Source organism: Hibiscus syriacus, unplaced genomic scaffold, assembly GCF_006381635.1.
Source record: "Hibiscus syriacus cultivar Baekdansim isolate YM2019G1 unplaced genomic scaffold, ASM638163v2 tig00110984_pilon, whole genome shotgun sequence".
Classification (NCBI taxonomy): Eukaryota; Viridiplantae; Streptophyta; class Magnoliopsida; order Malvales; family Malvaceae; genus Hibiscus; species Hibiscus syriacus.
The window spans coordinates 370,586-385,119 of record NW_024062938.1 but is presented as its reverse complement, the minus strand read 5'-3'; the positions used below and the strand labels follow the sequence as shown (position 1 = coordinate 385,119).

At 37.4% G+C, this 14,534-nt stretch overlaps 1 protein-coding gene across 1 annotated transcript; it reads right to left on the bottom strand.

Annotated features, from left to right (window-relative positions):
• Positions 1 to 8,196: 8,196 nt before the first annotated feature.
• On the bottom strand, positions 8,197 to 11,917 carry LOC120148687 (5'-adenylylsulfate reductase-like 5). Its single transcript, XM_039161730.1, has 4 exons — positions 11,719 to 11,917; positions 9,746 to 9,924; positions 9,025 to 9,149; positions 8,197 to 8,897 (listed from the first exon to the last, which is right to left on the bottom strand). The coding sequence occupies exons 1-4, from the start codon at positions 11,896 to 11,898 to the stop codon at positions 8,467 to 8,469; spliced, it is 915 nt and encodes a 304-aa protein (XP_039017661.1). The 5' UTR covers positions 11,899 to 11,917; the 3' UTR covers positions 8,197 to 8,466.
• Positions 11,918 to 14,534: the final 2,617 nt, after the last annotated feature.

Genomic DNA, 14,534 nt, shown 5'->3' with positions numbered 1-14,534 from the left:
ACTACTGGTGATGACATGCCCAAGGTTCAGAGGAGTTCTACAAAGCTATGGGTAGAAATGACGTTCGGGAGAATAGAAAAGACAAGCAATTTTAGAGATGGGTTCGATGTGGACATGGCATTAGCTTATGAAGATAATCCTTTTGATAAGCTAGGAACTTCAAAGCGCCACCGTGGTAATCCAGGTACTACGGATGAGAATGTGACGAATAAGAGTGGAAATGTCAAAATATCGGTAGGCTTGAGTTAACAGGCCAGCCGAGAGTAATGAAACTTCTGAGCTGGAACGTCAGAGGTTTAGGTATACCTCAGACGGCAAAGCGTCTCAAGAATTTGCTGAGAGACATAAATCCCTCTGTAGTCTTTCTGATTGAGACAAAGCTACAGAGTTTGAGGATGAAAAAGATAAGGAAATCGTGTGGTTTTGTGAATGGGATAGAAGTAGATGTCATGCGAACTTGTGGGGGTCTCTATTTGGCATGGAAACCAACGTGTGATGTGCTTTTAGATCGGTTTCGAACTCACGTATAGATGTAATTATTAAGGATGAAGTGGAGAATCTTCAATGGAGATGTACTGGATTTTATGGTGCATCGGAGGAGCAGAATCAATCATTCTCTTAAGATCTTTTACGCAGTTTAAATGATGTCCCAGATTTTCCTTGGTTGGTTATTGGTGATTTTAATGAGATAATGTTTGCATATGAGAAGGAAGGTGGGCTTACTCGTAGTGAAAGGCAAATGAAGGCGTTCTGTGACATGTTGGATGACTGTGGTTTATCGGATATCGGTTACTTGGGGGTTTGGTTTTCTTGGGAGAGAGGTTGAAGAGCACCACGACAATTAGAGAACATTTGGACCGTGGTGTGGTGAATAATTGGTGTTTAGATCAATTTCCTCAATTCTCTTTACAACATCTAATGCATGTTTTCTCTTACCATTGCTCATACTTGTTGACAACAGATAGTTCCGTGAGGAGATGGCATTTCAGGTTCGAAGCTGCTTGGCTTTTGGAGAACTCGTGTGAAGCAGAGGTTGAGCGGTTATGGCGGGAAAGAACGGGTCTGGTACCAGAGAAACTGAACCAGATGTGCTTGGGGCTGGATAAATGGTTTCAGTACACGTGCAAGCGAAAGAGTTTTTTTGTGTGGATAATTTTCTTTTTATTACAAAAAAAAACGGCTACATATTACAAGAGAAACCAACTGCTAAAAAGTAGAACAAGCACTGGCCCCCAACTAGAGACCTCAGACCCAAGTCTAAACAATCAACACGACTATGCTACCAAAGGAACCAAAAAACAACAAGTTAAGAGGAAAAATAACCAAACTACAGCAGAAGAGTTAACAGATAGGTCCCAGGACACAACAGGCACCATTCAGTTAACCAATGTTCCATTCTACACAAAGTTGGAGGTTGACCCTGTCAGCTTTGTTTATGTTGTAGCCTTGCAACTTGGCACTAACAGTCCCCCTGATGCTATCAAAGACTTCACCAGGAACACGAGAGCAGCCTCTAAAGAGCCTAAAATTGCGTTCCTCCCAGACAAAGTACAAGAGACTAATCCAAGCTAGTTTCAGAATGCAGACTAGCAAGGACTTCCCCTTGTAGTTAGTTTCTGCCCAGGCCAAGGCATCGTTCCAACACAGCACCCTGTAGGGAATTCTACAAGCCTGTAGAACTTTGCTCCAGACCCCTCTTGCAAATGTACAATCGTTGAACAGATGATCCCTGTTTTCTAAACCATCACAACACAGATCACAACGTCCATCCGACTCCATTCCCATATGAATGAGCCTGTCATTGGTTGGGAGCCTATTAAGAATAACCATCCAGACAATAATGGACAATCTAGGGATGTGCAAAGGGAACCAGATTAGATGCTCCCACCTTACCTTCTCCCTCTGCCCCTTATTTTCTCCCACACCCAACTGCTTTTAACCACATTCCATTCCACCACACTACCAAACAATTCAGCAGCTGAACTCTTAAGCTTGAACAATTTCCGCATAATCCAACTGAGTTGTGGCTTGTAACTAGTTTCCTAAAAAAGAGCCCCCTTCAGGACATATTCCTTAACCCAGGCCACCCAAAGAGACCCAGCATTAACTAAAATGTTCCTGATCAATAGGAAGCAACACATCTTGTTCCAGCAACCCAAACTTTTTAAACCCAATCCACCTTCAGACTTCAACCAACACATTTACTGCCAACTAACTCTAGCCCCCCTAGCAGGAATGTTTTCACCCTTCTAAAAAAACCTCATACAAAGCTGTTCCACTTGTCTAATGACCTCACTAGGCAAAACCAACTGCCTGCACCAGTAATTTGAAATACTAAAAAGTACAGATTGGATAAACTGTAGCCTGCCACCATAGCTCAACTTTAGCTTGGACTACGTGTTCAATTTATCCCTAATCTTATCAATCAAAGGGAGAGTCTTTAGCATATAATTTCCTAGTAACTAAAGGCACACCAAGGTACCTAACAGGGAACCTGCCCAACTTAAACCCAGTGACAGCCTGCACTCTATTCAAGATACCCTCATGTATACCACAAGCAAACAATTCAGACTTACCAGCATTAGTTGCAAGCCAGACATCTCATAAAAGACCCCAAGGACCCCAACAACACCCAAAATAGAATCCTCAGTACCATAGCAGAAAATGAGTAAGTCATCAGCAAAACTAATATGAGTAAGAAGAACACGCTTGCATTTGGGGTGAAATCTAAAAAGGTCACCCCTAACAGCAACATTAAGCAAATGGGATAACACATTCATAATGAGAACAAAAAGGTAAGGGGACAGTGGGTCAACCTGCCTAATTCCCCTCCTACCTTTAAAATAGCCCACTAAACTCCCATTAAAAGCCACAGAATACCTAGCACCAGTAATACAAGCAGAAATCCAGCCTCTAAACACCTCAAGAAGCCCCAAGGCAGCAAGGACATTCATAAAAAAAACCCAATTAACAGAGTCAAAGGCTTTCCTTAGGTCTATTTTAAGGGCACACCTAGGGGAAAGAGAGATACACGAGTAACCCCTAACAATTTCCTGAGCTAAAAGCGTGTTATCAACAATACTACGCCCTTTGATGAAGGCAGACTGATTTGGAAAAATCATGGCAGGGAAGAAACAGGCCAATCTATTTACAATTATACCAGTGATGGTTTTGTAAATAACCGAACAGCAAGATATAGGGCGAAAATCCCTAGCCATACCTGCATTGGGGGTCTTAGGAACCAAAGTAATAGTTGTGGCATTGAAGGCAGGAAGCAGAGATCCATTCTGGAAAAAATCTCTAATGGCTGCTAGGAAATCCTCTTGTACAATATCGCAAGCTACCTTGAAAAAGCATGCATTATACCCATCAGGCCCTGGGCTCTTCTCATTCCCTTGCCTAAATAGGGAAGCTTTAATTTCATCATTGGAAAGCTCCCTAACAAGGAGGGCACCACCACCACAAGGCAGGTCATAACCCAGCAAGATCTTAAGAAGGTTCACATCACAGCTGTGAACCTCAGCATCCTTAGTACCAAGCAGCTGAATGTAGAATCTCACCATCTCAGAAGACATGGCCTCAAAAGTGTCCAACCAAGAACCATCCTCAGCATAGAGCATTCTGATAGTATTTTTCTTCCTTTTCCTCATCACAGCAGAGTGAAAAAACTTGGTATTTCTATCACCTTCCTTCAACCAGTGCACCTTGGCCTTCTGCTTGTAGAAAGAAGCTTCAGCCACCTCAAGTTCATGGAGCTCAAGCTGAACTGCCTTTTCCTCATCACTATAAAAGCCAGCTTGAGCAAGATTTGCAAGCTGGATTTGCTCGAGCTGATCTCTCTTAACCCTAACCCTTCTGGATATGTCATCAAAGTAACACCTATTGAACTCCTTAAGCCTCAATTTAAGTCGTTTGAGCTTAGCAAACAGGCAGAACATGGGAGAGCCAATCACTTCAAGCTGCCAAGATTCACTAACAATACTCCTAAAGTCCCCATGATTAGCCCAACAGTTAAAAAACTTAAATGGCTTAGGTCTGTCAGCCTGATTATCCTTATAAAAAGAAATCAAAGTAGGACAATGGTCTGACACACCTTGGGCCTTGAATTCAATAAAGGAGTTTGGGAAATCCTCAAGCCAACGAGTGTTAATTAGAACCCTATCCAGCTTATGCGCCAGGAAGTTCCCTTCTTGCTTATTGGACCAAGTGAATAGGGGCCCCACAAAGGGGTGATCAAAAAGCACTAAGGAGGACAAACAGCTTCTGAAAGACTCCATGTCAGCATTGTCATAGGATCCAAGCCTCTCAAAATCAGAGCTTTCCTCAGCTTTAGTAAAGATGTTAAAATCACCTCCTACAAGCCAAGAGGATCCCCCCACCATGATGTCCACTTCATCCAACTGTCTCCAAAGGTGTAGCCTGTCAGCTCCATTGTTACTTCCATAAACAGCTGTTATAACACAGCTATGACCACCAATCTCACCAATTATAGACAGAGATTGGTCAAAAACTTTCAAAACAGTAAAATTAAATCCATTCTTACAGAAAATCCACAGTTTGCCATTGTCTGAAAATTCATGGTTGTATAGCAATCCCAATCCAAGGAATAATAGTCAATCAATCTACTAGCATTAACAGTCCTCACTCGAGTCTCCATAAGGCAAATAATGTCCACATTAAACTTTCCATGCCTCGAAAACACTTGCATTTTCTTCAGGGGGTTATTGAACACTCTGACATTCCAGAAGCAAGCTGTCATTGGGCAGGATTAGCCTCCCCTCCAACCATTCCCACAACAGTTCCCATAGACTTATCAATGAAGTCCTTTTTTGTTTTCATTTCATTTAAGAGGGCAGCAACACCCATAGAAGCCACAAGAGGCTTCCTGGTACCTTCTAAACTAGCAGTTGCAACCAACACCTCAAACCGATTAGAAGATCCAGCTAACTGCTTTTTATCTTTACCTTTCCTTTTAGGCTTCTTTTTCTGGGAAGAGACTTGCAGTGAAGGAAAGTCTACAGCAGAAGGCAAAGCAGTAATCCCTTCCACTGGAGCCTTACTAATAGTCTTAGCTTCTTCCACCAAGCCCTCAACCAACTCATTAACTTGAAAGCTCACCCAACTTTCTAAAACTTCTCCAGCAGGCTGATTAGGTTCCTGAAGTACCTCAATTCGAGCAACTGCAGCAGCCTTAGAGCACCTATCTTCCCCTTTCTTCCTCCAAACCTGTACCACAACAGGTTGAGGCTTAAGCACCTCTGGACATATTTTCTCATTATGCCCAAAGGTATTACATCTCAAACAACAAGGCGACATCCAAGGTACTACAACTCGAATCGAAACAACAACACCATCTTTTAGTATAACATCAACAAACTTGGGAATCGAATCTTTCACCCCAATTTCAATGCAAACCTTTGCATACTCCAATCTTGTCCTGGATGCAGTCACCGAATCCATAGACAAAGGCACACCCAACGCACTGGCAATATAGCTTAACCCCATTCTTGAGTAAAGTTCCAATGGCACATTATAGAGTTAGAACCAAACAGAATACGAGATAGGTCAAAATCTAAACGCTTCATGCCCGGTTCCCATTTTCTCAAAATTAGAGGCTTATTCTGAATATGCCACGGCCCGTTTCTAAAACCCAGTCACAGGCAGATTCAGAGCTAAACGAGAAGATGAATAAATTACTACCAGCAAAACTGACCTGTACACTCGAGCCTAGCAGAATCGTCTTCCACATCATGTCCACAATACGCTTCAAAGAGGCAAACGACAGAGCTAGTCCAAGAAATTACCCCACCAGGGACAGTTTCCACTCAGATATGCCTGCCTCAAGAACCTCTGAGGGCGGCTGGACCGAAGGAACCAGAGACCCTTCTCGAGCCATTGGAGGAAAATACTCCAGAGTCTGTTCAACAGTGCTCCCAAAAAGCTTCCTCCAATCCATCAAGCCACCATTCATCTTGAAAAAGAAGTCAAGAAAGAATCAGAGAAAAAAACTGATCGAAAAATCTTCGGAAACCGTCAAGATCGCACCGGAAAACTCAGATCGCGTTAGCCCCGCTAACGTCCACCCAGAGGAAACCGTTAATGTAAGTGAAAGAGTTTGACTGGCCGAAAGCTTCAGAATCGATTAGCCGAACTTATGGAGTTGGAGCCTTCGGATGAGGGTTTGAATGACATCATGGATATAAGGTTACAAATGAATTTCGAAGCAGATAAACAGGAGTTGTATTAAGAACAACGGGCTAGAACGAATTGGTTAAAATATGGAGACAATAATACCATTTTTTTCACATATGTGCAACAGTTCGAAGACGGTGTATTCGAATATTTTTTTTGGAGGATGCTAATACCTTTGGGTGGAACTGGAGGTGAGTAAAACTTAATTCGACTCGAAAAAAATTAAATTTCAAGTTATTCGAGACGAGTTATTCGAGTCGACTCGAATTATAAATTCGGTTTTCGAGAATTTGAGTCAAATTAAAAATTTGAAATTTTGAGTTACTTGAAAAATCAAAATTTTAAATAAATATTTTGACGGTTTTACGATTTAGTCTCCGATTTCAATATTCCTTCAATATCTTTTTCATTTTAAATCAATTTTTTATCAAATTTAAACCAAATGCTCATAAACCATATTAGAATGTATATGTTATTTCAATTCCTCTTTTTTTTATAACGATTTTTTATTTTTCAATTTAATCCCTTAATTTTTTATATTTTCCTTATTTCTTCAATTCATCCTTTTTTGAGTCCGTCTTTTACTAAATTTGAATCACATGCTCATAAATCATCATAGAATATATATGTACTTTCAATTACTCTTTTTTATAACAATTTTTTTATTTTTCAATTTAGTCCCTTAATTTTTCATTTTTCCTTATTTCTTCAATTCATCATTTATTTTAAGTGTCTTTTACCAAATTTGAATCACATGCTCATATACCACAATAAAATACTATATTACTTTAATTCTTACTTTTTTTACTAAAATGGTACTCTACTTTTTTATTTAGTCCTTTAATTTTAGATTTTACTCAATTTGGTCTAGGGCTATAAATGAGACGAGACAGATCACGAGCTACTCGAGATCGACTCGGTCAAGGCTCGGTAAATATTCGGATCGAATGGACTCAACTCGAACTCGAGCTTGACTTGAATTCTTAACGAGCCGAAACGACTTACTTGATACTTGACAAGAAAAACTCGTGAGCAGCTCGAAAATATAATATATTAAGATTTTATTTTTTAAAAAATTATTAATAATATTAACATTTATGTGTTGATTTTTTTTAAAAAAATACAATAAGGCTTTCATGTATTTAAGGTTCAGATTCAAGTTCGAGCTTGAGGATTTAATCTTGTTAAGTTTAAGAATTTTTTTTTTCATTTCGAACATTTTCGAGCTGCTCACGAGCTTCAGTTCAGGATTTCGAGTTTGAGTCGAGCTTAAAAATTTTAAACTCGTGAGTTTTCGAGTCGAGTCGAGCTCGACTCGGCTCGTTTACACCCCTAATTTGGTCTTTTGACTACAATTGTTTACAAATTCTTTATCACATCAATTCATTAACTCCTTTACACTCTCATCAATATTTTTACGCTCAAAATAATTTCTTTAAAATATAATATTATGAATATATTTCATAATTTTAGATTGTATTTTATATATTAAATAACATTATAATGTGATATATATATATATATATATATAATTAGAGAAAGTAAAAAATTGGAACAAATCATTGTCATAAAACTATAAATAATTCTAATAAAATTAGTATAGGAACTCATATAACTCAACTAGAATAACTCGACTCAAATTTTATAAACTCGACTCGAAAAAGTTTCAAGTCAACTCCGAGTAGTAAAATAAGACTTGTCAACTCGATTTTTTTTTACTCGACTCGATCGAACGCTCATCCCTACCTTTGGGCTTTGAGTTATCGTAACACTTTCGAGTTTATATATCATAAAAGTAATTAAATATCATATATAAAAAATAGCATTTACTTTAATTTAAAAAGCTCGATTAGAAAGTTTTATGTTATGTAAATATAATAAGTACATAATAGATTTTAATACATAAAAGATGTTATGCAAAAAATAGCATTTACTTTAATAGATGTTATGTAAAGCTTATTTCTACAAACAACAGTTTTAAAGTAAAGCTTGCATTCCACTGTGATGTATGAAAGTAGATATGCTCCTCCTAAAAGAAAAAGTAATATACACAAAAGGAAACCACAGATGTTCTCATATTTACATGCCGGTTAGTTCCCTCCAATGGAAAATACCAAAAAAAAAACCAACTCAATCAACGTCAACAGCATTAGGTATATCAAGACTTGCAATACAAGCTTAACATCAGTGTCCGAAAGCATCATCAAGGTTCGTAATACATTACCTGATATATGAGTTCTCTTGCTGTATGGCTCAGTTCTGTAAAGCTCCGACCTAGGATGATGATGACGATCTAGCGGAAGAAGATTCTCCCAAAGAGACAGATGCTAGTGAAGAAGCCCAAACACGGGCACTCTTTGCACCTTGCTGAAAATTCCGGGTCTTGCATAGCCTCAGTTTGGTCCAAGCTCTCCGAACATCGACCATGTGAAGGGCTCTCACAAACAGTTGACTCGTCTCACCGAATATTTCCAAGTTTAACTGCGGAGTGTAGGAAGCCCAGAGAGCCTTGAGACGAGAAAGTATTTCCGGGAGTACGAGTAAAAATACTCTTAGACAGAGAAATAAAAAAGCAAAAGCCAAGTAGGGCTCCTGTTTTACTATCTCCATCGCTGACGACTCATTCCAAGACATTATTATATATTTATCCTGGCCTCCAGATACATTGGGTTCTTTTTCGGCAACATATTGAACGGGTTCAAATCCTGATATCCAGATGCTCGTGTTAAGAGAAATGTGATAATGTTCAACTCACAAACTCAGGTTAGTATTATCAAGCTACAACTCTATGCAAAAGAGGATATATCTTTGGCATCAGAGAGTGAAGAATACCTGTTGTTTTCTGGTAAAATTGAACAATTAAGTGGAGATCTTTTGGTCCACTGTATCTTGCCCTTGATGTTCGGTTCACAATTAAAATTGAAGGCAAGCTATGAGTTCCATACGTCGAAAATATACTGTGATACAACGTGTGTAAAAGGTATTAATTTGAAAGTTGTCACAAAAATCTTTCATTGCATCATGGATAGTATAAAACAACAGCAGAACTATATAATCGATAGGAAATTACTTCGAAAGACATAACTACTTTGTAAATAATGGAATAAGGACATGGATATGTGATTCCTCGACTAACTGATTCGCCAAATGTCATTAGCAGCTGTGTTTCTCCGACTCGTTATTTTCGTCAACTACCCATATCCGACATTTATTTCTGATAGCATGGATAGAGTGCTATGACCTCCAAAGACTCCAAATACAGACAAAAGCATAGACAGAATGATACATACCCGAGTCTGAGTAACAAAGATAAGCAGACTAAGCAATTCAAAACCGTGAAGCTGAGTTTGACCGTAAGGATGCAATATTAAAGAGATCAATCAATAGCATGTTTAAAGTCGTGTCAAACACTATAAGTAGCACAAATCAATACTTGAAAAAATTCTCTCCTTGTACCATTCATATAAGAATATCCCCCCCTTTTCTTAACATTCATTTTAGTTGAGGAAAAAGAAAAAGACTAACGCTGAAAACCAGATAAGTAGCTACACACCTTGGTGAAGCCAAAGACTGTTCGACTGCCAGATGCTCTAATTGAGGGAACATGAAACTCAGCTTGTCAAATTTTGGTCGCAAACTATGAGAAAATGGGCACCACGAAGCATAAAAGAGCACAGAAGTGTAACCATTTTGCTGTGAAGTCAATGCTCTGTCAAGGAAGTCTCCATTAACCTGCAAATATATTGAGAAAGATACATAACATGTTATTAGAAAGTCTCCAAGAAATTGCAAGTCACGCAAACCTGGTATTCCTAAAACATTTCTTACAATCACATAGAACAGTGATGAAAGCTAAATAAAGGTAAGGATTGCAAATTTACTAACCATAAATTGATGACTAGAGGAGAAACATCAAGTCAACAGCATGAACCCTAATTGTTGACGATTTGGAAATACAAGTTGAATTATGCTCAAGATAATGGTATTATTTAACAGATTTATTTAAAACTCTCGTAGAAAATGGATAAGTAGAAAGTAAACAATGCCCTTCAAGAAAGAAAGGGAACAGGTAGGTACAGAATGAAGAGGTAGTTATATCCTATATCTCATTCGGCTAGAGTTTCTAGCCACATCAAAAACATTTAGAACATCTTTGTCTTCTAAAATCAGTCTCATTTAAAAATGCAAAATCTTCTTGTAAATAAATGAAAGTTTAGGGAGTAAATCCATTTTCAAACAATAGTAAGTTTTGAAATAGCTAATTGGAAAGTTTCCGATACTTTCGATGGTGCAAAAGAACTTAGCTAACCATAGCATCACAAAGTACTACTAGCTTACAATCAAACACTTCAAGTTAAGAAACACTAGGCTATGACTTCATGCATTGATTACTCAAATTGCAAAAACACCAGCTGCATCATTGAAGAAGGTTCAACTTAAGAAACTTGGATCCATACATGCTTAGCTGCAATATTTTACGGATAATAATTATCACTGATCAGGTGAAGGACATCAAGTACCAGCATCTCCCATACATCCTAAAAATGTACTTGAGAAAGAAAAATCATTATGTTACTTGCATACGATTGCATTGGGAAGAGGAAAGAAGTGGATGTATACTATGATTTCAGCTATGGGCATCAACATACATCTCTTCCAAACCAACATAGAGAAAAGAGGCCTAACCTAAGGGTTCTTATGATTCGTAAATCGTAAACCAACTGATATGGGAGTCTTCTAAGAACAAATTCGACCTTACATATCTTCAATAAAGCTATGTAATACAGATAACATATTTCACTAATCCAGCTTATACTAGTGTCAAATTGCATAAGGCTTAAATCCTAGAATATAAGACTTAAGTAGCCAATGTAGTACATGGAGCAAATAGCCTATGTTGCTATGACTCTTCATTTTGGTTGAAGTGCTTGAGTCTAATACATATATGGACATGGATATGGGAATATGATGCACTAAGGACCCTCCAAATATATGAAAAAAACTTGGAAGGAAATGTTTCAATAACTAGGTGCTCTTGGTTTCAAATACATACAATAACATTTCAATTCAAAATCTTCAAGAAGATAATAGATATATTCTATGTCCTTCAGCAAGCTAAATTTTGCAGCTTCCTTTCTGTTTTCTCTCCTTTATTTAATTTCTGCATATTAAATAACACCATTAAAACCCAATACCCCTAACCATTTAAAAGTTAACCATGAACCTTTCTTCTGATTCTTCAAATTTTTACTACTACGCAAATTGCCACAATAATACCCTAACATATCAGGCTAAAAACCCAAAAATTTAATAAAGATTTCCCTTCTTTTAGCAGAATTAGGCAAAATCATAAACTAGAATCAGATTTTTAAAATATATATATATATATATATATATATGTATATAAAAGAACTCATCCAATGAAAATTTGTATAAAATGCCAAGAACCCATTCTTCCTAAACCAATTAACAAATCAATAAATACATAAAAAGTAAAAATTCCACCAAATCTAAGCTGAAAATTACCTCAAGAGGGGGAATTGGAGAGATTGAAGGTGAGCATTGGAAGTTAATATTTTTAATGAACACATCAGCTTCATGCGAGCAAATAGAAGAACCCAGAACGCAGCGTATAAAACAGAAGGCTGTTATATACAAGAAAAGAAGAGAGGAGGAAGAACATGAAGAACCCATTTTGGAATTCATTTTAAAAAAAAGAGAGAGATATCACGAGAAGAATATGATGAAGTAGAAGAAAAGGGGAAATTTGAAACAGGAAAAAGAAATTAAAATCAAAAGATAATAATACAAATTTTGTGAGAAATGGATGGGGAGGCAGTAGCTATGGGCTCTTTTTCTCTCGTGGGTAACAAAATCTGATCTTCGGCTAGACTTGGTTGGCTGTTAATTTTATTCTTTTTTAGGGTAAAGTATATAAAGAGTCCCCAAACTTTTAAGACATTTATATTTTGGTTATCTAACTTTCAAAACTTACAATAAAGTCATTAAATTTTTAATTTGTTTTCATTTTGGTCCCTATCATTACCTCCCGTTAGTTTTTATTGATGTGGCACTTAATCCCCATTAACTTTCTGACTCGCATCAGTAGTTTCTTCTTTTTCTTCTTCTTCCTTCTGTTTGCCTTTTTTTTCTACTCCTCATTCTCCTTCTCATCATTCCTTCTTCCTTTCTTCCTTCTTCTCACAATCGAAACCTGCGATCCATGTTTCCAAGCACCCAAATCGAATGCATAAAAAGTAAAATGGTGTAAATTCATAGTTCTAGAATTTTCAGACGCCTCATTTTCATTCAAACTTCTTCTATGTTGCTTAGCATTTCGTTTTGCCATCCCAATTTCTTCAACAAGATCTAGATATAAACAGGGTTACATTTCTAGCCTCCCACCAATAATGGCTAAACTTGAATCCTCATGCTTTAAGGTGTAATTACTTATCAAAATTGATATCTCTCTATAGTGTGTGTTATTTGAAAAATCCTCCTACAAATTATTCTCTCACAACCTTTCGAGATTATGGTCGAAACACATAACAGACCAACCAGAAGTAACAACAACCAGAACATGTTTCTGAGGTTGTCCAGACTAATAAATTCGATCTACACTAGTGTCCATAGCCACAGAAGTACAGGACATCTATTGCTCGTAACCCAGATCTTATCATGCAATAAGGACACATCTGTAAACACATGCGCTTCACTGAATCCTTTATCAACACGCCATGCATGTGGCACCAATACCTGAATTTTGGCATCATGAGTGCAACAAGGATTTCTTTCTTTCCATCATTATTTAGATCGGTGACGAGAGGTGGAGGAGACGTTCAACTTTGTATTTGATCAGATATTCATCGGATAAATGATACCACGTGTAACACCCTAATCCAGTTTGACCCAAAGGTCCACGGATTACAATGTCACATGGGACTATTGAAATAGTGACCTAAAAAATTTTCTTTAAAAGTTGCTTTTAAATTCACTGAACTAGTTCATCCATAACATTAAAATAAAACATAGTAATAATCTGAGTTTACAAAATAATGGGGAGCTCCCAAAATATATCCAAAATAAATACAGTACCAGTACAAATCAAAGTTACGACTGAATATACAAAAAGGGTCCATAAATAGTACATGGCCTCTAAAGAATACTCAAGACGTACTCTGATAGTCACTGTTGGTCTAGTCTATTGCTGACGATAACTCTGCTGATGATAACTCCCCACGATCTGCCCCTAAGAACTGATCACGAAAACAAATTATGAACACTAAGCTTACGAGCTCAGTATCTCATTAATAACTGTAATATACTATACTATATGCATTCATTTTAAGAGTTTACTAGCGGCACAGGTTTGAAACATGCAAAAACATAAGATACTGAAACCTAATATATTAAATTATGGCAGGCATCATGGTGCGATAAAGGGATTCTGTCATCTCGGAGCTCACACCCCTTTAGTATACCGAGTGGGAATTCAGAATTCTATTATCGGAAACTTACACCCGCCAACTACTCCGCCGAGTCTTGGGGCATCTGGTGCCCAGCCAGCTGCTGAAGTGTCGTGGCACTGACTTGGATCCACTGACTCTTATTTCTACTAAGAGTAGCTTGGGTGTCCTGATTGTTTCTTGAGTGTCAACCAAGGCCATTTTTATGTAAACCTAGTTTTTATTGTTTCTACTATTCTAATATTAATTATTGTTATCGCTTGAAGTTTTAATTGTTGTTATTCAAGTGTATCTGAGGTACCTCGAGTCTGATCCCTTAACCCTAGATTATTTATCAAAATTTGCTAGTGGGTATCGATACTAACCCTTCAGTATTGATACTAGACAGTTGTATCGATACCCCCTAATTGAATAAAAATGTTTGATTAAGGAAGTATCGATACTCTAGGCTGAGTATCGATACTCTGGTGTTAAGGTATCGATACTAGACTAAGTATCGATACTCTATGTGAGTATCGATGTAACACCTTGAATCTCAGGTTAGAAGTATTGAGCTAACACGAGATGGTTCTTAGTTTAATTCCTTAGCTTGTAGAAAGCCTTGATCCAAATTAAAGAGGATTTTGGCTTGAGGTAAGCCCAATAATGAATAAAAATAGTGTTTTTAATATGCAGTCAGAATTTGAGGGACCAAAGAAGTAATTATACCCTTGTTAAAAAATAAAGCTGATTTCTATTAAAATTTGGTGATATCACCATCTGAATTCCAACATCTTTTTTTCTTCACATTTGTCTTATTCTCCTAAGTTTGCTTCTTCATCTTCATCTTTTTCTTGAGCAAAGGTGGAAGCTTTGGTTTAGTTTCAGTCTATTTCA